Source organism: Solanum lycopersicum, chromosome 6 (genome assembly GCF_036512215.1).
Source record: "Solanum lycopersicum chromosome 6, SLM_r2.1".
Classification (NCBI taxonomy): Eukaryota; Viridiplantae; Streptophyta; class Magnoliopsida; order Solanales; family Solanaceae; genus Solanum; species Solanum lycopersicum.
Window position 1 is genome coordinate 44,808,502 of NC_090805.1, and position 19,667 is coordinate 44,828,168.

Genomic DNA, 19,667 nt, shown 5'->3' on the forward strand with positions numbered 1-19,667 from the left:
ACATGTATTTAAAATTTTGAAAAATAGTTATTCTAACATTTTATTGTTCAAATATAATTCCAATGCACAATTTATTTATGACCAAAATAAACCTAAATATGCTATTTATAATAAATAACAATAATAATATACCAATAAATTTACACTTAAAATTTGAAAAGAATAAAATATACCATAAACCATTAGGTAACATAGTTTCTATTTCCACGATTTCTTAAAAAAAGGAAATGACACGTATGCAGGCTTTTTCTCCTTTGTTTTTTTTCTTAAAGAAAATTAAAATAAAATTATAGTGCATCACGTGCTTTCCATGTGATGCCGGTCGGCGGGAGCCGGAAGGATGAGAAGACGATAAAATAAGTGTTGAAATACTCCATCTCCGTTCTCTCCTCAGTCCCTGCGGCTGCCAAAGATGAAAATTCCTCAATTCCACAATCCCAATTTACGTAATTGCGTGCTTCGATCTCTGGGATCAAGGTAAATTAAGTTTTTGATTTTGTTTCTGCTTTTCGTTCAGCCTATATGAATTCGATCAAGTAAACGTTTTACCTTGTTTCGATTCGCTTCTCACAGTGTGATTATTATGCATATAATAAAATTGCTTAAGCATCATATAAATTTTGCATTCGAAGATTAAGGGCTTGATCAACACAAACTAGTATATTTGTGCTTGCTTTACAGTTCGAAGTCTATTTAAAATGATATGAAGCGTCATTTCTCATATTCAACTGGCTACCGGACTCCATTGAATTTGGTTTTAGCTATATTAAGAGCTTCTGTTTTTACGAGCTTAATCTAATTATAATAGACAACCACACTCCTGACCTAATTATTTCTCAATCTACAAAAAGAGTTTTCTTAACAGGTAAGTATTGTTAAGATAGTATTAGATAATTAAGCTTTTTTGCTTACCCTTTAATCTTCTACTTATTTTACTGATCCTTGGTTGAGTTAGTTGGATATTCGAGAGCTTATGACTCCAGGATATTGCAGCAGAGTTGTACATTTTTCTGTTGGAGGTTTGGTTATGGATTTGTCTAGAGGAAACTGATAGGGGATTGGGTTTAGATCAATTCATTAAGTTTAATGTCTACATTAGGTGGCTGTTAGTGAAGATGAAACTGATAAGCCTCCAATTTGTCTGGGGCCTAACAAACCAGCTGAAATAACTTTAATATTGGAAAATTGAGCCTATAAACAATGTTGTGAGTGTTCTTCAATGTATATAGGTGAAGTAGTTAAAGCTTTGAACAGAGAGATAAGTTGCACGGTGCCGACTGTCCATTCTGGGTTTTAGTCGAATATAGCCAAGCGAATAGAACGAATCATCTTGTTTTGATTGAATACAGACATGGTCGTTTGGAGTTAAGCACACATGCGTCCCATTTTGATGACACAACTGAATAAGTATTGTGCTTAGAGAGAAAAAAAGCTGAACGCTTAGAGCTGGATCTCAAGCAGCAAACACCTATAAGTGGAAGCCACACACATGTTAAATACAGCATTGTTCAGGGTAGATTTGGCTGGCTGCCCAATGGTATTCTTATACATTCTGGTGTCAGTTGAGGATATTGCCAATATAGCAGGAAACTCCCAAATACGGAGGCTTGCAACATCTGTGGTGGATCCGAATCAGAAATTGAAGATTGAGACCTGGAAGCTTGAATATGTATATTGTTTTATGGAGAAGTTCGTTGGAGGAAGACAGCTTTCAAGTGGTATGAAGTTTCTCTTCAAATACTCTAACTACAGATTTTTTTCTCTTTCCCTCCTAATTGTCTGAAAATTTTACCATGTTGAATTCTGAACTTTTCTTTATATTGATCAGTCCCCTAAACCCCCACTATTTAATTTGAGAATGTTAGATTTACATCCTGAAATAGAATGCTCTTTAACTATTCTGACTTGAGATATGGTTGGCCCATATTATTGAAAGATACAATACCTGAATGGAAATGATAGTAAGCTGCACGTTAATTTTATCAAGTCTTAGATGTGCCATCAAAAGGCAGCATACTGATAAAGTCTTCCACCATTATTCGAACAAACTCTGTTTAGCTGGGTCTGACCTGTATGGTTGCTCAATAATGCTGATCGATAGTTTCCATGTTAGTAGGGGGTTAAACATCTTCATACTCCTGCATAGTGCAGAAGTGAAATGATACCTTTTTGAAGTAATTCATTGTTAAAGCATATTTTTACTGGTTGGAGACTCCTGAAAATTGCAGCAATTCATATGCAGACTTCATCCCGCTTAAACTAAAATTTGGTAGTTATGGTTGTCTGTTGATGCAAGGAAATTAGCATTACTAAAACAAGAGACTAGCAGGTTTGCTGCTTGTCCACACCCTACACCCCTGATGCGGTTTCCCAAACCTCTAAAGCTGTATTACATTCCTGTCATGTTTCTAACACTGGACCCCTTGAATTACTATGCCCAAGCTTATCTTGATTCTTGACAGAGTTATTTTGAACTTCTGTACCCTTTGCATGGACACCATAAATAGTTCCCTTTTGTTTGTCTGCTCAACCCTTAAAGATTTTTGCTATAATCACAATCCTTAAAACATGTAAAGCAAACACGAATGTTAAATAAAGACAATGTTTAGGATAAATAAGAACCTTACTTAGCAGAGAAATGACGAATTGTGTTCCTATTGGAAGATAAGTGAGTTCAACAAGAGGGGTGAAAAGTTATTTATTCTAAATATTACTAAGATGTATGAATACTTTGTAATGAACTGTTCTTTATGCATGTCGTAAGTGATTTAAATTTGAACATTCTGTCTCACTTATATCGTGGTGCAAACATGTAGTGTCATATAAAACCTTCTCTTGTATCAGCTTATAGAACTTTCTGTATTGGTTTATATTGTGGTAAAGCATCCCGTGAATTTGAGGTTTTAACAAGATGGTTCATGTGCATGCCAGCAAGTTCTTTTAGTGTAACAGGAGCTCCAAAGCCGTAAGTTGTAACTCATGGATGTTTGATTCCCTTCAGAGGCGGACCCACGTGTATCCCTACGGGTGCACGTGCACCCATTAACTTCGAAAAATTATGTATAATACGTGTATATACAGACCTTGAAATATACATATATTTTATTAGGCACTTGAAGACACAAAAGCTAGTGGGGTTAAATGGTTTGTATGTTGAACTTCATTGAGGAGGGATTGGGTTCAGATCCCATCTGCTTATTTCTTGTTATGTTTCTATGAAGTTTACAAATATCAAATAAAATAGTAGGATGGCTAGTTTTGAACTTGCAACCTCATGGTGCAAAGTGAAACTTAAAACTACCACTTCATATAAAACATTATCTATTAGAGTCATCTAATTTATTTATACATGAATATCGTAGTTTTTTATTTCATATAAACCAATATTGGGTACATACTTTAACTAACTTGCATTATCATTGGTGGTGCACCTGTCGTCTTCAAATTCTGGGTTCGTCTCTGATTCCCTTCAGTGTGGTTTATTCCGAGATAACTGAAGTGATGCAATTTTCTATGATTGATGGAAGTGGAAGTTCAGCAAATGAGGGAGGCTTAGCTACCTGATGTAGGGGTGTGATACCATGTTTAAGTCAGCTAAGCTGCTATAATTCCACATTTAATGCATCCATCCCGAAGAGGTCAGTGTACGTTATTTTCCGTATGCTTTCTTTTTTACATCTTAACTTTCTGTGGTAGTGCCATAGCTCCCTATTCATCAAGCTATGCACATTCTACCCTAATATGTGTAATGATCTTTTTGAGTAATTCTAGTCATTGCTGAATAACTTATCGTCTTATCTAGGACATCCTCCCCTTTTTTACCCAAAAAAATAAAATTGAGTGCTATTCAGTTGCTTTTGTTGTTCTTTTTCCCTGTTATATATCCTATCCTTGTTAATTATACAAAACTTGTGATGTGAAGGAGAAGGGTAGTCATTCATCTTGGATTCCATTCATTGTTTTTGGAAAAAATTGAACATATAGGATAAATGGTATGAAAGGAAATATCAACAGCACGAATAGTGTGGTTGGAACATTTGACTACATTGATTGATGATATCTTTTGGTCAAATTATAGTCACCTCTCAGGTATAGTATTGGCCTTTGGGACTACGAATTGGTTCACTAGAATAAAGATTGGGGACAAATATGACGTGTTTGTATATATCAAAAGGAAAAAGTAATCTGATTTGTCCAAAGCTGTTGAAAGGCAAATAATAGCTCATTTCCCTCCTCCCCCCGCACAAAAAAAACACACTGCAAAAGGAAAAGCACATAACCTTGACAGGCTTTCAATATCATACTATAAAGCTTTGTTTTTCTCTTCACCCCTTTTCAGAAGGATAAACAGTGACTTCTTCATCAGTTTGAGTGTGTGACCACATTGTGAAAGCTGCCCTTCCTTTTAAGTGTCGCCTTGGTTGGAACAACTCTGTATTCTCCCCCAACATAACCCATAATCAAGAGAATTGTTTTTTTTTTTTTTTTGAAAATAGTAATGTTTCATAATCAAGAGAATTGTTGAGCTAAGTGTTGCGAACTCTTCATTTTCGAGGTGCACCCATGTCGGATTCTCCAAAAATAGTGTATTTTTGGGAAATACGATATGCACCCAATTGACTTTTTTGAAAAATCTGAGCAACATAATTTCTTTTTTGGAACTCCAGGATAACCCAGCCACTACAACCCCTTTGAGCGACATAGTTGTTGAGTAGTTAATCAAGCAATGATGTCTTAATTTTATATAATTGTGATTTGCAGTATATTTCTCTGTATCCTTTCAGCTTAGTTGAGGTTCAGTATTACGGTTCAACTATTTCTTACTATGATTGTAATAAGCCTATTATTAATAAATAAAATATTTACTTTCATTTGCTTGTTGCTGCATATTTAGATTTCCATTTCACTGAAAGCATTTGCATATACAATATTTGTTAGCATTATGAAGAAACGAGCAAAAGAATAAAGTTGAATCAAATAAAGCATTGGCCTTTCTGCATCAGGAAATTCTAGGATGCATTCGAATCTGACGTCAACGGCGTAGATGGAGGTAGCAGACTTTTGGTTTTGTTACTAGTTGTAGATTTGGCAATTGGAGGGGGTTGTGAAGAAGCTGAAGATGGATTTGAAGAAGGAGCCGGCTTATCCGAGCTACTCTGAGGTTTCTTGTTGTTTGATGGATTTGAAGATGTAGTGGGCTTATTCGAGCTGCTCTGAGGTTTCTTCTTGTCCCCTTCACCTGATGGATTCGAAGATGGAGTCTGGTTATTCAAGCTGCTCTGAGGTTTCTTGCTGGTCCCTTCACTTGCCTTGTCCTCCATCCGATGGTGGCGAACTTTGGTAGACTTTAAGCTCATTGGAACGATACAATGGCAAACGAAACCTACACACACCAATAATTAGTAAGTTACTAAATTTCTCATATCAACAAGTTGCAGAACACCCCCTCAATGACAGCAAACTCATGTTGAAGATTCCTATCAGTGTTAAAGGCTGCGAAAAACCTTAATGCAGCCACTGAACTCGGTAGGAATCTTCTGCATAAAAATCATTGTCAAGGACAAACACTGAGAGTTCTATGAATCCTGATTTCAACATGCCTAGAAAACAAGGTACTCTCTCCATCCCAATTTACATAACACTTAACTATTCAAAGTGTTTGAATTTTGACCAAACATTTTAAAATATGTTTTGCGAATATTCAAACATGTGAAATAATAAGTCTGACATGAAATCTTACCAATTCTTGCTAGTCGATTAACCCATCTGGGAATTGGATTGTTAGTGAGTTTAACACAAGCATCACTACAGAAATGGTTACAATTCTTAGTAATAAGATTGTAAGCATTTCCTTTATACTTATCAGCAAGTTCTTCCATAACTCTTCTTACTTCTCTAGGTGTCTTCTCCGTCCATCCGATCAAAATTGTCTTCCTGAAAATAAATCCCTCACACTTTTTCGGCTCCCCTTCGAAAATTCCAGTACTTGGATACTCATGAGCTCCAAATGCATATTCAACTCCATGAACTAGCTACCAAAACCCACCACCATCAACAAATAATTAGTATAAACTTTGCTACAGTTAATTAAGAAAAAGCCCAGATCTGATAATCAATTGTCATCAAAAGATTGAGTAACTGACCTTGAACGCCGGAATGGTAAACTCCGAGACCAATCCAATAAGCATAACCATTCATCGGAGTTAGATCGTATACGTTTAAGTACACAGGAACAGATCCACGCCCATTTTTAACTGAATTTTTGCAGCAGAGCATCTTGAATAAAAACAGAGGAACTTTCAGGTTCCTCTCATAGTGAAGATGTAAAGAAAGAGGATTCGGTATTTTTCGATTGAATTGAATTGAATTACAGATATATGTGGGCAGTACTTGGTAGGTAAGTGAAAGAGGGAATGTGGGTCCTTTTTATTTTGGAGTTGGCGGTGGAGTGGGGACTTAGGGTACCACCGGCGGCGACCCAGTGGCCGTACCGGTAGGTATAAAAGGAGGAGAAGAGATTGGTTAGAAAATTGGAATCTTTGGTAAAAGTGCTCAGCTGAAGAGTGTATTTTAATGGTGGCTGAGAGTGTATTATGGAATGATGATCTGTGATTTCTCTTCTATTTTAAACTGTTTTCTGTCTTTCTTTACTGAAGACTCTGCACACTATCCAAATTTTTATGAAGAAAATTATTGGTCGGCATCTACCCAATTTTGATTTTTTCCCCCCTAAAAATAATAGTATTATGGGTGAGTGGGGTTTAGTAGTCAATGAAATAGTTCAAAATCGATAAGTATGTAGTTTTAGAAATTAGTATATGTTGTTTTATATTAAACAATTGAAAAAGAATTTTCGGAAAAAATAGTTTATATTCTTAAATTGTACAAGTGTTGTTAGCCTTTCGAGAAAAAGAAATTCTGAATCTTTCAATTTTATTTAAACTTTCAAAGGTTATATTAACTATAGAAGTAAAATGGGAAAATCTAATTAATTATATTCTAAATGATCAGGTAATATGTGATAAATTTAGTAAAATGTGTCCATCTACTTTTGGACGGTTGGAGTTTTTTTATATTTCAAACTTCATTAACAAGTGGTAAATCATTTTTTATTTTACATACTTATTAAGATAATAATAATAATTGACAATATAATATATGAAAAAATATTATTTTATATTGATTTATTAAAAATAACATGTAAAAGATTAAAAAGTAAAAGAAGGAAAAAGGGAGTCTTAATAAAACAAACCATGTAACACCCTTGTAAGTTCCACAATTCTACTATAATTGTTTCTTTTGTAATCTTACAACAAACTTAGTAGTACTCATTGCATCTCAAATACTAGTAGTAAAAATGTTGTATAAGTCCTATTTGATTTACCTTTATAATATAGTTATGCCTTATGTCAATGTGACAAAGAAAACACATGAAGTTTTCTATCATTGTTGATTAGTTTACACTCTGTCGTTTTCTATCAAGAAATTTAAGATGGAGAATGCAACATATTTGTCCCTGTCTCCTTGTACTCTTTTTCTCCCTTTTTTCCTTTATCATACATAAATAATTAACAGATATAAAAAAAATAATACTCATCATTCTTAATCAACTTTATTAATGATTTTGAGAAGCCAATTATGTCTCTAACTGCCCTATCTAGCACCTAGCCTACCTTATTTTAAAAACATTAGGTGGTTATTTCAGTATTAGCCAATTTACAAATAAAATGACTTTCCAGAAAAAATATGAAATGGTGTAGAATGATGATTGTACTATTTGATTTTAATCTCAAAATCCATTAGATATGGCAGTGAATAATCCTTTTAGTAATCTCTAATTTTATTTTTTTGTGTGTTTAAACATCTTTGTCAAAAAACATGGATTGTTTTTTTTTTTTTGGGATAAGTACCTTTATATAATTCCCGTCTTTGAAGAATAATTATCGTACCTACTTTTGACTTGCTTAATGTGAATTTATGATAAATTAAAATTTTGATTTTTATAAATTTTAGACGAAATTCTTAATCAGAGATTTTGTATTCGAGTCCTCTTGAATACAGAGTTGCATTTGGTAGTGAGTATTTTAACTTCAACATGAAAATTCTAGATGTCAATTTGAATTTAGTTGAGCTTCGATACAAATATCAGAAGGAACAAAAAAATATATATATTAAAAAAATGAGCTAGATTTTCAAAGAAAGTCGAGTGCTTTTTTATTTAGAACCTAAGATTAATCTTCTTTACCTTTCTTAGTATATATCTCAAGCAGAATATATTTAATTTATACTATATTGTTAATTAAATTATAATTAATGCAACCACATTTGGTTCTCATTTGTCTTGGGAAACCAACACCGGATGAATTAAATCAAGTCAAACAAAAACGTAAAGAGAGAGAAGATATTTTGTAAAGTATGCTTAATTTTGGGGCATGTATTTTGAATAAATAGGTCTAGATATTAAAGATCCCTTAGAATAACACAGAAGACAAAATTGGGTTTGAATTGTAAACCCAAAATACAATTGATTATTTTCTTCAAAATTCTAATTATTCATATAATTTGTATGTGTATACTGATATTTCGTTACGTACGTTGTGTTGAACATATATATGTCGAATTATGTATTGGATAATATTGTATAATGAAATCTTGAGTAAAATATCATACTATAAAAGTAAAAGTCTCTGTGAATGATTAATTAATATGAATAATCATCGTATGATGAATTGTTTGTCGAAGTCAAGACGATTGAATCTAGTTTTAACGTGTGATTACGAACTATAATTAAAGTTGCATGCAAAAATCTTTAAAAAGGAATTCTTAAACGTGTGAGTATTTAATTTGATTTCGTTATTTATTATCTTTCCTCATGTCAACTTATTTCTGAAATTCAATACGCCAAGTTGCCTTAATGCAATGAGTAAAATTAACTTTCTCCATTTTTACGTCAATACGAAGAACAAAAACAAAATTGGTAGCACTGAATCTGATTGTACGTAAGTTTTAAGAAATGTACTGAGCTAGGATATCGCCAAGGGTTCATTTCTGACAAACTACATAAATATGATATGTACAAGGATTAAAAAATGTACACACTAAATCCCCATGATACAATTTTTAACTCCGCCGAGAATACTAACTTCAGAGGCGAACCTAAGATTTGTAAAATCTTAGTGCACCGATTGAACCATCATCATTTGGGTTGTTTTGTTAGCTTATACCACTGGTACAAATCAACATTTCATACTTTTGTAGGGTACTGTTAAATATATTTAGTTTCTGTCAATTTTGCAAGATAGATATACATATATAATTAAAAAAAAAATTTAAAAGTTAACGAGTGTATGTGCACCCCACAATACCATTTTCGCCTGTGATACTAATTACTGGCTTTGAGTCTTAAATCTACTTTTGATCATTATTTGTTATCGTTGGGTAGTATATATGTACGTTATGGGTGACAATTGGGGGATTAAATTTGGACGGATCATAATGGGTTAAGACAATAATCGGATTAAGACTCAACTCAACTCAAATTTGCTTGGGTCAAAATGGGTTACATTACCGAGCAAGATTCAACTCAACTCAATTTTTACAAGCTTAATGATTTTATTTGTTATTTTAAACTATTTTAGATCCTAATAAAATTATTATTTTTTCTTTTGTTATTGCTATATGATGAAAAGAAGTCTATCAAAAATATTTCGACAAGATCTCATGAGCTGGTTAGGATTACATATCAACTCAAATTTTAATGGATTGAATTGAAATAGATTGAATTGAAATAGGTTGAGCTAATGAATTGACACGTCAATAACCGGTCCAAATTTTAACGAAATTAAATTTGATTTTTCCACCCTAATATACGTTAATGTACACTTAGCTCAAACTTGAACCAAATTGCAATATTCCCCGTCCTGCCATTTTAAAGTGATGTTCTAATTATTTTTTTTCATTTTTTTACTTTGTTCCTAAATAAGTAATGTTTTAGATTACAAATTGAAGAAGATATAATGATATTATGTCAATTTGTTATCCTTCTTTTAATAAAGGTAGGTTTGCAAAAGAGTTACTATATCTTTTTTCAAAGACATTTATTTATTAGAAATGAATAATTTCTTAAATAATGTCACATCCCAAGTGTAACCAAACTAAAAATGTCACTTTGTTTATTTACTGTGGAAATGGGAAAAAAAAAAAACTTAGGTACAAGTAGTTGTTAATACACAATTATGGAGGAACCTATTTCCATAGTTCTTTGTATTTTCAGTAACCCACCAACCCTACACCGTGCATGCATGTCGTTGGGCTTTCACCTTGATGGATAATTCTAGATTTTCATATATCCCATCTTAATTATGTGCTCCCCTTTCATGTTGTTGTGATATTATGACATATTTAAGGTCATATATTTCAAATGTTTTATATTCAAAATTTATGTCACATTCTCTTCTTTCGAGCTTAGCACTTTGTGATTATATGTTCACTATGTAATAACTCGCAAATTACACAGAAATTGTTGATTGTATTAGACTAGCCTCATGAAATGAGTTCATGATTGAGTAGTAAATTGAGAATAATTTCAATCTCTTGGGCCTGAAGGAGACCCACTTCTCAACCACTCCATCACACCCCGGTGGACACATCCACATAAATATTGTGATATGTCAAAGAAGTTCCAAATTGAGCAAGATTCGATCTTCACACTCATTACGCAAACATAATCGTCTGCTAGCTGATCATTGTACGAAGTTACCGGAAATTTGGTATTTTTGTTTGTTCCTTTTGAGCTAAGATTAGTACTGTGAAACATGCCATAATTTACGTTTATGAATAATTATAATTGGTCCCACCAATTTGTTTAAAAATCATGTAATTAATTAAGTTTACAAGATTATGATATGCTCAAATTAAGGATCATTGTTTGGGTTTTTCGAAACCTTTTTTTTTTTTTAAATTTTAAAGTAGGGTCATTACAAACATATTGATGATGACTTGTTGATAGATGGGTCTATTTTTCACCTACCGTAAGGCGTATAATTTGAAATGTAAATAGTAGTACAATTTGAAATACTTCATGGAAACATTCTCTGCCCACCATATGCATAATTGCATATGAAATTATGTATCCTATCCTACTAGAAAATTATATTTAATAATTCATCAGTACGTACATTCAGTGTACATGTGCATTCGTCTCAATCTTATCAATGAAACGATGAGATTTTGACTGCGGGTTAATTTCTATAAAAAAAAAAGTATTTTTTTTTCTTTTTGAACATTTCTTACTTGTTAACTCTATAATTTTAATGCAATATTTGAACATCGATCAAGTCTTTCGCATATGAATGCTTATTTATGTTATTGTATGTATCAATGTACAATATTACTACATGTTTGCATTAACATATTAACCACTTCAATAGCAACTTCAAAGGAAAGAAATATATTTAAGCTCCAATAAAATAGATCATACATATTTCGAAAAATCTAAAATATTTAATTCAAAAGTCTCAGAGTTTGAGAGACAAATCCAGTTTCTTCAAATCCTCTTGAGAACCAACCACTGTAGAAAACTTGTTCCTTTCAGGGCGACCGATCACCGGAAACTGATCCCGCCGCCTTTTCGACCACATAGGAGCTGAATGTGTATTGTATAATGAGGTTGGAATTGCGGGTGCCCTGAAGGTGTTCGATGAAATGTTTGGCTTATGAGTCATGGAGTGTGCTTGAATGGCAGGAGGAGGCCTATGCATAATAGGAATTGAATCCATACTGTGCTTCCTTTTCGCCATTGTAGTTCGTTCCCTTTTATGTGCGTTTTGATGGCCGCCAAGTGCTTGTGAACTGTAAAAATTTCTGTAGCAATAGTTACAGGAAAAAACCTGGTGCTCTGTTTCACCATCACAAGTGTGATTAGTGGTTTTGATTATTTGATCATCTGTAGGCTTCAATTCCCAGTTACAGAGGAGGCTTAGATCTAAATCTAAAATGAGCCCATTGTTTTCCTGTTTATCATCTTGCGCTGATTGATTTTGGGAGTCCATTTACTTGTTGTATTGGTGCTATTTTAGGGAATTAGGTAGGGGGGAATTATAGGAAATGGTGGTTCAACTTTGAAAGGAAGTTACATCGCATGATGATTTGATGTGGGAAACTTCATGTGGAGGTGGGGACTTTATCTCTGAAATTAGGTTTTAGGCCTAACTCACGCTCCAAAAGTTAGGTCAAAGAAAGAAGGATTATTCAGGAGTCCACCCATTTCAATAACCATCAATGTGAAACTTTTGTCATTCTTTAACATTATCTGATAGGGTCGTGAGTCATGTGAATTTACTCAAAAATATATATATGAATGAGGACACACTGATAAATGAGAACTTCTTTAGCAAGTATAAAAGCATCAAGCCATTGCCTTGTAAATGATTTCGTCCTAATCATATATCAACGTTTGATTTTCTTTGTATTTTGAACTAGGAAAAAATCAATTTTGATCTCTGGTAATTTTTATCTATTACATTGTCTGTATTTTTTTTTGAAAAATCTTATGCACAATGAGTATTTAGGATTTAACTATTTAATAACATAATTATAATCATCAAAATGGGAATTAATTGATATTAATCATCAAAAAGGAATATAAGGTAAGAACAAGGCTCAAGAGTCAAGAATCTATATTCATGGAATTGGACTATTGTGGATGTGTAACAACCATCTTGCATGATATTGTTGTGTTACATTCTACTATTCAATCCAAAATATGTTAGCTGCCCCCACTCTCTCTTTCTTTTGTCTTGTCAACATACACAATGTAGTGCTGGCAAATTCTGATTCAAATTTGTTTGACTCAATCTACCCATGACTAACTTGTCGTTGTCGAAATACAATAAAAAATATATTGTGCTATTTGAGGATTCGAATCCAAAATTCCTTTCATTCAAATACATTTATTATCACTTCACCCGAAGACATAATTTTTGTTAAGGATGTTCAATTTTAAATATATATTCTTTAACTATAGAATTTGATATATATATACAACATAATTTTTTGATGTAAGGTGTCTAATATCCTGGGTTGGCTATACTTACATTGATGCCCTTACGTTACTCCCTCTATTTCAATTTATATATTATCGTTACTAAAAATTATGATTTTTAATATTTGTCGTTTCATAAAATAAATGCATAAATGACATTATTTTTCTTATTTTACTTTTGAGAGTTATTAACCTTGAAAGTATGAACTTGACTTAAAAAAAAAGTTAAATGATTAATTTATGTTAATTGGTCAATTACTTAATCAAAATATAGTATTAAACTATACATAATTTCTAAGAGACGTGAAATCTAAAATAATTATGTATAATAAGAACAGGAGCAATATGTATTCTTAATTAACTACTTTAATTACTCTATGTAATTATTACTTTCACGATATGTATGCATGTATGTTTGTTGTGTTACGTACAATTGGCCGACAATTGGGTATATGTGATGAAAAAGGGACCCCGTAATGTGTGAATTAAGTTTTGTTTGGTACTTGGGATAACAATTTCTAAATTCACATTTTGTCGAGTATTAAAATCGAGATTATTTAATTTATTATTTATATTAGAATAACGAGATTATTTATTCCGTATAAAATATAAGAAAATGACTAGTTGTCAGGGGCAGAGCTACGGTAGTGTAGGGCGTTCAGTTAGACGATTTTCATTAAAAAATTACATTATATATACAGATTAAATCTTATTTTATATTGCTATTTATGTGTTATTTTGTACACCCTTACAATCAATAGATTCCGACAACGCAATGATAATTTTTAAAAATTGTTTAAACCTATTTTTTTTTTTTGCTATCTATTGTTTGAACATTTTCTTGAAATTTTTAGCTACGACACTGATCCTATGGACACTAGATAATTTATAAAAAAAAATCATAAAAAAGACAAGATCCTATATTAGTTTTTGTTAAATGAACGAGTAAATTATAAAGCTAAGTCTGTGTCAAGAGTGGGCTTCGTTAGTCTAATCATAGCATATATTGGATTAGAGACATCCATATCTCTAAATTGGTTTATAATTTCATTATCTGTATATTTTTGTAAAAAATCAAATGCTTGCAATGACAGAAGCTATTGAAAGGGACAACAACTCCAATTTTGTATTTTTATGGGTGGATCCATCAAGGATCTTATTAGCTTCCAAATATCTTTATAATAAATAAGTACTATAACACCCTATCTTTTATGAGAGTTTTGTTCTCTCTTTTTTTTTTAAAAAAAAATTATTTTTAAGCATGTTAACAACATTTTTTTAGCATCTTGATAAGATGTGAACTTTTGACCAACCATATAATTTTGAGGAGTTTCATTCAATGACTCTTGAATTGCTAGTTTTTCAACAGTTTTGGCCATCTCTATAAATTGAATTAGTGCACCAAACATTTGACATTTAAAAATGACCTTGCAAATTTTGAATAAGTGCAATTAATTTTCTCTCATTATCTATACAAAAGAAACTCATGAACAAATAGTTAGCGCCTTGGTTAGCTACTTTGCAAATAAATATAAAAAATATTTGGGCCTCTGGTGTTCGGCCCAATAGGTTCATACCAATTTCACCGTCACACTTTTTTGGGAAAAATATATATAATAGCAAACTAATAACCTAAAATAAATGGAATAGCTAGGGTTTGATTTAATTGTGCACCATAGAAAACGTTATCTAAAATTTGCCAGCGTCTCTCTCCCAAAAATCTCGCTCTCCACTCTCCATTCTCGCTCGCCTCTCTCGCTTTATACACAGAAGTGTATAATTCTGTTTCTGTTTTGTATAAAGCGAGAGAAAATTGTATATACACATGCAAAAATATATCTTCGTATTACACGCTTAATTATACAATTTACAAACATTTTACTTCAAATATTGCAGAGAAAAAGGCCAACGAATTATACAATTGCGAATTATACAATTGCAGTGAAATACAATTTTCTCTAGCTTTATACAACAGAAGTGTATATATATTGTATTTCTGTTTTTGTATAAAGCGAGAAAAACATATATCTTCTTGCTATACACTTATAATTATGCAATATACATACATTTTAATTCGATTCAACTGTATGCAAAACAAATTATACAATTGCAGCGAAATAGACCAACGAATTATACAATTTAGGCCAGCGAATTATACAATTGTATATGTGTAGCGAATTATACAATTTTATGTTTGCTATGGAGCGCAATTATGCAAACTTTGCTATAGCATACAAATATGAATTTTTTGTTTGTTATATGTGAAAGTTGCCTCACTTTTTTACCCTACTTTGAGTTGGTCTTTAATATATGATTTTAATAACAAACAACTTTTTAGCAAAACATAGAAAACAGTCTATTTGAAGGGAAAAAAATGCAATCTTACCATTTCATAATCATGTGGCGTAGGTTGCGGGAGATTGCACAAGTAACTCATTTCAAGATCCTTATTAAAATTAAAGAATGGTCAAGAATGATAGAAAAAAAGGTTAACCATTTTAGAATTGACTTAACTATCTAACCTTAAGTTTAAAGTTTCAAATTTCAGGTTCGAAATGAAGCTTTGCCAAATGATAAACTTAAAAAACATTGAGTTTTTAGTTCAAATCAAACATTTGGTATGTTTTTAAGCCTAACTTTATATTTGAGGGTTTGAGTTGACTTCAATGACTAAAGTTCATGCGTATATATATATTTGTCTAACTCCAACTATGTTTTTAGTCGAACTTTAGTCACATATATCTTTAGTTCAGACATGTTTACTTGCTTTTAACCATTTCTAAATTCTATTCAAAATTCAAGCACATATAGATGATGTTTGAATAAAAATGATTGAAATTCAACCATTTTTGCTTTAAAATTGCTGTTTATTTTTATCAAACTTAACGTCAAACACCACGTGTTCAAAATTGATACAATTAAAATAGAGGTATCTAAATGGGCTGCCCGTGAAACAATTTGTCCATATCTATCTAGATGGAATAGTTTGACCTTATGGACTCGTCTTCCAATTTCCAAAAGCCCAATAATAATAATACAAATTTGTTTCAGTAACCCAAATTGAAAACCGAAACCCTATTAAAACCTTCGTCAGTTCAACCTCTTCCCTCTGAATATTCCCGGTGAAATCCTCGCCGTCACTTTCGCCGGCGTAATTGATATGTAAGCTTCATTCTCTATTGATCACTTTCTCTGTGCATATATCTCTCTCTCCCCAAATTTTAAACTCTTTAATGAGATCAAAACCTTAACTATTTTCCTGGAATTTTAATGTTAAACCGGAAATTATACTGTTAATCTGTAGACTAATGTGCTCCCCATGTATAATGACTTTACAGATTGGACGGTGTGTACTTTTGTAGTATTGAGTTCATGTCTACATAAAAAATGCATTTTTTGTTGGTAAAATTATGTGATAGAGGAAGACTGTAGTGGGATTTGAAAGCGCAGCATGGTTTCTAACTTCGCTTATTGCTTCTCTCAGACGTAGTGTTGCTGATTATGGCGGATGAGGTGCCACAGCCTCTAAATTATATACCAGAAGTGATTCTGAAGAAGAGGAAGAACAATGAAGAATGGGCAATCAGAAGAAAACTCCAGCTGGAACAGAAAGTCAGAAAGCTCAAATCTGATAGTTTTGTTATTAAGAAGCCCGAACAATTTATTCGAGAGTATAGAGATAAGGTATTTGATTAACTGAATTTGTTTTGTTAATTGCATCAATGGTTAATTTGTTCGAACTTATGATACTTGTTCACATTTTAGTATAAAAGGTGAATTTTGAACTTCTAATAAGTCCTACTCCTTTTGAGGACACTGACTAATTCTTCTAAGTAAAGTTGGTCATGTGCTCTCCCCTAACTAGCGTCTTCTTCAATATACTTTAGTTAGCCTATCCTTAATTTGGTGTCTCCCAAGAGTGTAGACTAGTTGTCAAATCTTAGTGGAGTCGAAAGATAATAGATGAGTTTTTCTAGTCTGCCCAAAGCCTTGGTCGCCAGATTTATGCAATACATAATGCTGGTGAGATGTAGCAGTACCAGCCCAAAGGCCACTGTCATAAAAAAAAATACTAATCTCAAGTTCTCAACTTGCCTTTCTATTTGACTGTGACTATTCAGCAAGTAACGTAAGTTGGGCAGGCAAAAATCTTTCTGTTGATATTGATATTCTCTGTACTTCTTTTAAGTACACGATTGTCCTTGGCAAGTTGCAACATAAAGAAGGAAAACATAAAACCTTCTTGGAGCAAACAAAGATGCTAACAACACAGTCTTTTAAGTATGAAGTTTGAGGGGCATGAGTGAACTAACCTTTTCTTATGGCTACAAACAAATCTTTCCAATTATTTGGGGCATATACTAGTGAGGAAAAGTAAATGTGCTGTACCCATCAGTTAAACAAACTCTCGAACAACAAGTTTTTAGGATATTGTTACAATATTTGAACACAGACTTTGCATGTGGCTAGTGGCTACTAAATTTTACTTTTCAAAAGACAAAAAGGTCCTGCCTTAGTTTATATCTGATCAAATTGCCTCTTACTTAACAAAATTGAACATTCTGAGTTACACCAACATTGTATTGTTGCGTTTCTTGCCCAAGTCATGTAGATTGTTTGTTATATATTGTACTTCAACCGTGTGTAGATTGTCTAAGATCTTCTTATTTGCTTTGTTTCATTCAGGAGATGGATCTTGTCCAAATGAAACAAAGGGGAAAAAGAAGAGACAAGGGAGCACTGACTACGTCAGAATCCAAACTTCTATTTGTAATACGCATTGGAGGGTAAGTTCATTATTTTGTTGTCACATTCATAATCTTTTGGCTGGTTTGGCCTGCCGTAAGGTCCTAATGTTTGTGAGTAACTGCAGGAAAAGTGATATGCATCCAAGAACAAGGAAGGCTTTATACTCTTTGCGGTTGCGAAAAATCTTCAGTGGGGTCTTTGTCAAGGCAAATGAAAGAACAGTGGAGATTCTACAAAAGGTGGAGCCTTTTGTCACATATGGGTATGTGTACTTGATTTATGATTGCTGCAATGGTGTTCGCTTAGTTCATCTCCTTACTGGATAATTATAGTTACCTCTTATCAATGAATAGCAGACCTTATGCTATATTGCTTCAGTATAATGCATATCTAATTGGAAACCCATGCATCCCGCGCTAGCATTAGTTATTAACGAGCAAATTTTCTACTAATTAAATACTATGAATACAAGGTGGAACGAATACAACAAGTGCCAGTTTTAATGATATAAATAAAATAAAGTCATGTTGCCATAGAGGAAGATGCTGTGGAACTATACTCTAATGTTTCTGTAATTCATGATATTGTTGCGAGTACCTTCTTTTTTGAGGAAGACATTAAATTACCTATATCATTTCTTATTTTCTCATGGCCAACTATCCTAACTTCTATCCAGGTTAGAGCAGTCTTTACCTTGATTGATTTTCTAAATAGTTATTCAGCTTTTGGTGATATGTTGTTGTTATGATGTGTGTTAAATGATGAAATTCAATTTCTATTAGTAAAAAGTCAATGCCAAACCACCTTACCAATCAATGTGCTTTTTTCTTTGAAGCTACCCCAATCTGAAGAGTGTGAAAGACCTAATTTACAAGAAAGGTTCTGGAAAATTTGACAACCAGAGGGTGCCTTTGACTAGCAATGACATTGTTGAACAGGTGCCTTTGTTTCCATTTCTTTTACCATCACATAACTACAATAATTGAATTCATCACTCTTTGTTTTCGAGCATTCCTGCATTGTCTTAACTACAACTTATTTTGGCAGACACTGGGCCAATATGGCATTATATGCTTAGAGGACGTCGTGAGAGAGATTGCAAGTGTTGGTCCACACTTCAAGGAGGTTACTAGCTTTCTATGCCCCTTTGCTCTCACTAAGCCAGAGAAAGCTTTGCAGGGTAAGAAGAAACGATACAATGATGGTGGCGATTCAGGAAATCGTCAGGATCACATCAATGAGTTGATATCTAAGATGAATTAGCATAGACACCCGGGTTTCCAAACCAAATTTTTGTTGAGTGTTATAATATAGTTTGGTATGGGTTATTGTAAAAGATGGAGCATCGTAATCACTATACTAGGTGCTATTCCTTTTCCTCCACCCATTCATGTCATGTATTGTGTCTCAAGCCATTAGAAGGTATCATTGTATCTTCTTTCCGCTACTATTTTCATACTGCTGAAGTTAAAATGCCAAAAATGTACCTACTACATTATTATCAATGAAAAAAGAGCAGTTAAAAATCATGGAGGATTCTGAAGATGAGGTTTCTCTTCTGATTGTTGGGGAAAAGTTTAATTCCTTTGTGTGTGTCCTTTTTTCCATCATGTGTTTGTATATTTAACCATGAACAAATCGAGTCGATTTTGGCTGATGGCGATGCAAACGCCCCTCGTTGAGTCATTTGATATTCAGTTCGTGTGATTATAAACCTTATTCTTACCTTGTGACAAATTGGAGAGGATTTCTGAAAGGTCCTAATCAAGCAACACACAATAAGGCAATTTGAACAAGACAGCTCAGAGGTAAAAGTAAAACTAGGCAAATCAAATAATAGAGGAACATAACATATTATACAAAGCAAAATGAAGCA

At 32.8% G+C, this 19,667-nt stretch overlaps 3 protein-coding genes and 1 long non-coding RNA gene across 6 annotated transcripts; 2 read left to right on the plus strand and 2 right to left on the minus strand.

Moving 5' to 3' along the window:
• Window positions 1-222: 222 nt before the first annotated feature.
• Window positions 223-5,743, plus strand: LOC104648049 (uncharacterized). Of its 2 annotated transcripts, none has more exons than XR_742080.4 (4): window positions 223-477; window positions 1,230-1,718; window positions 3,474-3,638; window positions 5,004-5,743. It is a non-coding gene; the product is annotated as an uncharacterized lncRNA (long non-coding RNA). The 2 variants fall into 2 exon arrangements; XR_002027991.3 differs by having other exon boundaries at window positions 295-477; window positions 1,350-1,718.
• On the minus strand, window positions 4,880-7,225 carry LOC101259258 (deSI-like protein At4g17486). Of its 2 annotated transcripts, none has more exons than XM_010324354.4 (3): window positions 6,144-7,225; window positions 5,741-6,028; window positions 4,880-5,383 (listed from the first exon to the last, which is right to left on the minus strand). In XM_010324354.4, the coding sequence occupies exons 1-3, from the start codon at window positions 6,274-6,276 to the stop codon at window positions 5,010-5,012; spliced, it is 795 nt and encodes a 264-aa protein (XP_010322656.1). In that variant the 5' UTR covers window positions 6,277-7,225; the 3' UTR covers window positions 4,880-5,009. The 2 variants fall into 2 exon arrangements, with proteins under 2 accessions (XP_010322656.1, XP_004241684.1); XM_004241636.3 differs by having other exon boundaries at window positions 5,741-6,032; window positions 6,144-6,929.
• A 4,291-nt stretch (window positions 7,226-11,516) lies between these two features.
• LOC101258965 (zinc finger protein 3) lies at window positions 11,517-12,050 on the minus strand. Its single transcript, XM_004241635.5, has one exon. The coding sequence runs from the start codon at window positions 12,048-12,050 to the stop codon at window positions 11,517-11,519; it is 534 nt and encodes a 177-aa protein (XP_004241683.1).
• Window positions 12,051-15,762: 3,712 nt separating this feature from the next.
• LOC101258378 (large ribosomal subunit protein uL30y) lies at window positions 15,763-19,320 on the plus strand. Its single transcript, XM_004241633.5, has 6 exons — window positions 15,763-16,204; window positions 16,527-16,726; window positions 17,729-17,829; window positions 17,916-18,053; window positions 18,627-18,729; window positions 18,839-19,320. Exons 2-6 carry the CDS (start codon window positions 16,544-16,546, stop codon window positions 19,052-19,054), a joined length of 741 nt encoding a protein of 246 aa, XP_004241681.1. The 5' UTR covers window positions 15,763-16,204; window positions 16,527-16,543; the 3' UTR covers window positions 19,055-19,320.
• Window positions 19,321-19,667: the final 347 nt, after the last annotated feature.

Coding starts and splice junctions, on each gene's coding strand:
- LOC101259258 (XM_010324354.4), bottom strand. CDS start 6,276: ATGCTCTGCTGCAAAAATTCAGTTAAAAATGGGCGTGGATCTGTTCCT. Junction 6,029..6,143: donor TTACCATTCCGGCGTTCAAG/GTCAGTTACTCA, acceptor TTTGGTAGCTAG/TTCATGGAGTTGAATATGCA. Junction 5,384..5,740: donor TAATCGACTAGCAAGAATTG/GTAAGATTTCAT, acceptor TGGTGTGTGTAG/GTTTCGTTTGCCATTGTATC.
- LOC101258965 (XM_004241635.5), bottom strand. CDS start 12,050: ATGGACTCCCAAAATCAATCAGCGCAAGATGATAAACAGGAAAACAAT.
- LOC101258378 (XM_004241633.5), top strand. CDS start 16,544: ATGGCGGATGAGGTGCCACAGCCTCTAAATTATATACCAGAAGTGATT. Junction 16,727..17,728: donor TTCGAGAGTATAGAGATAAG/GTATTTGATTAA, acceptor TGTTTCATTCAG/GAGATGGATCTTGTCCAAAT. Junction 18,054..18,626: donor GAGCCTTTTGTCACATATGG/GTATGTGTACTT, acceptor TTTTCTTTGAAG/CTACCCCAATCTGAAGAGTG.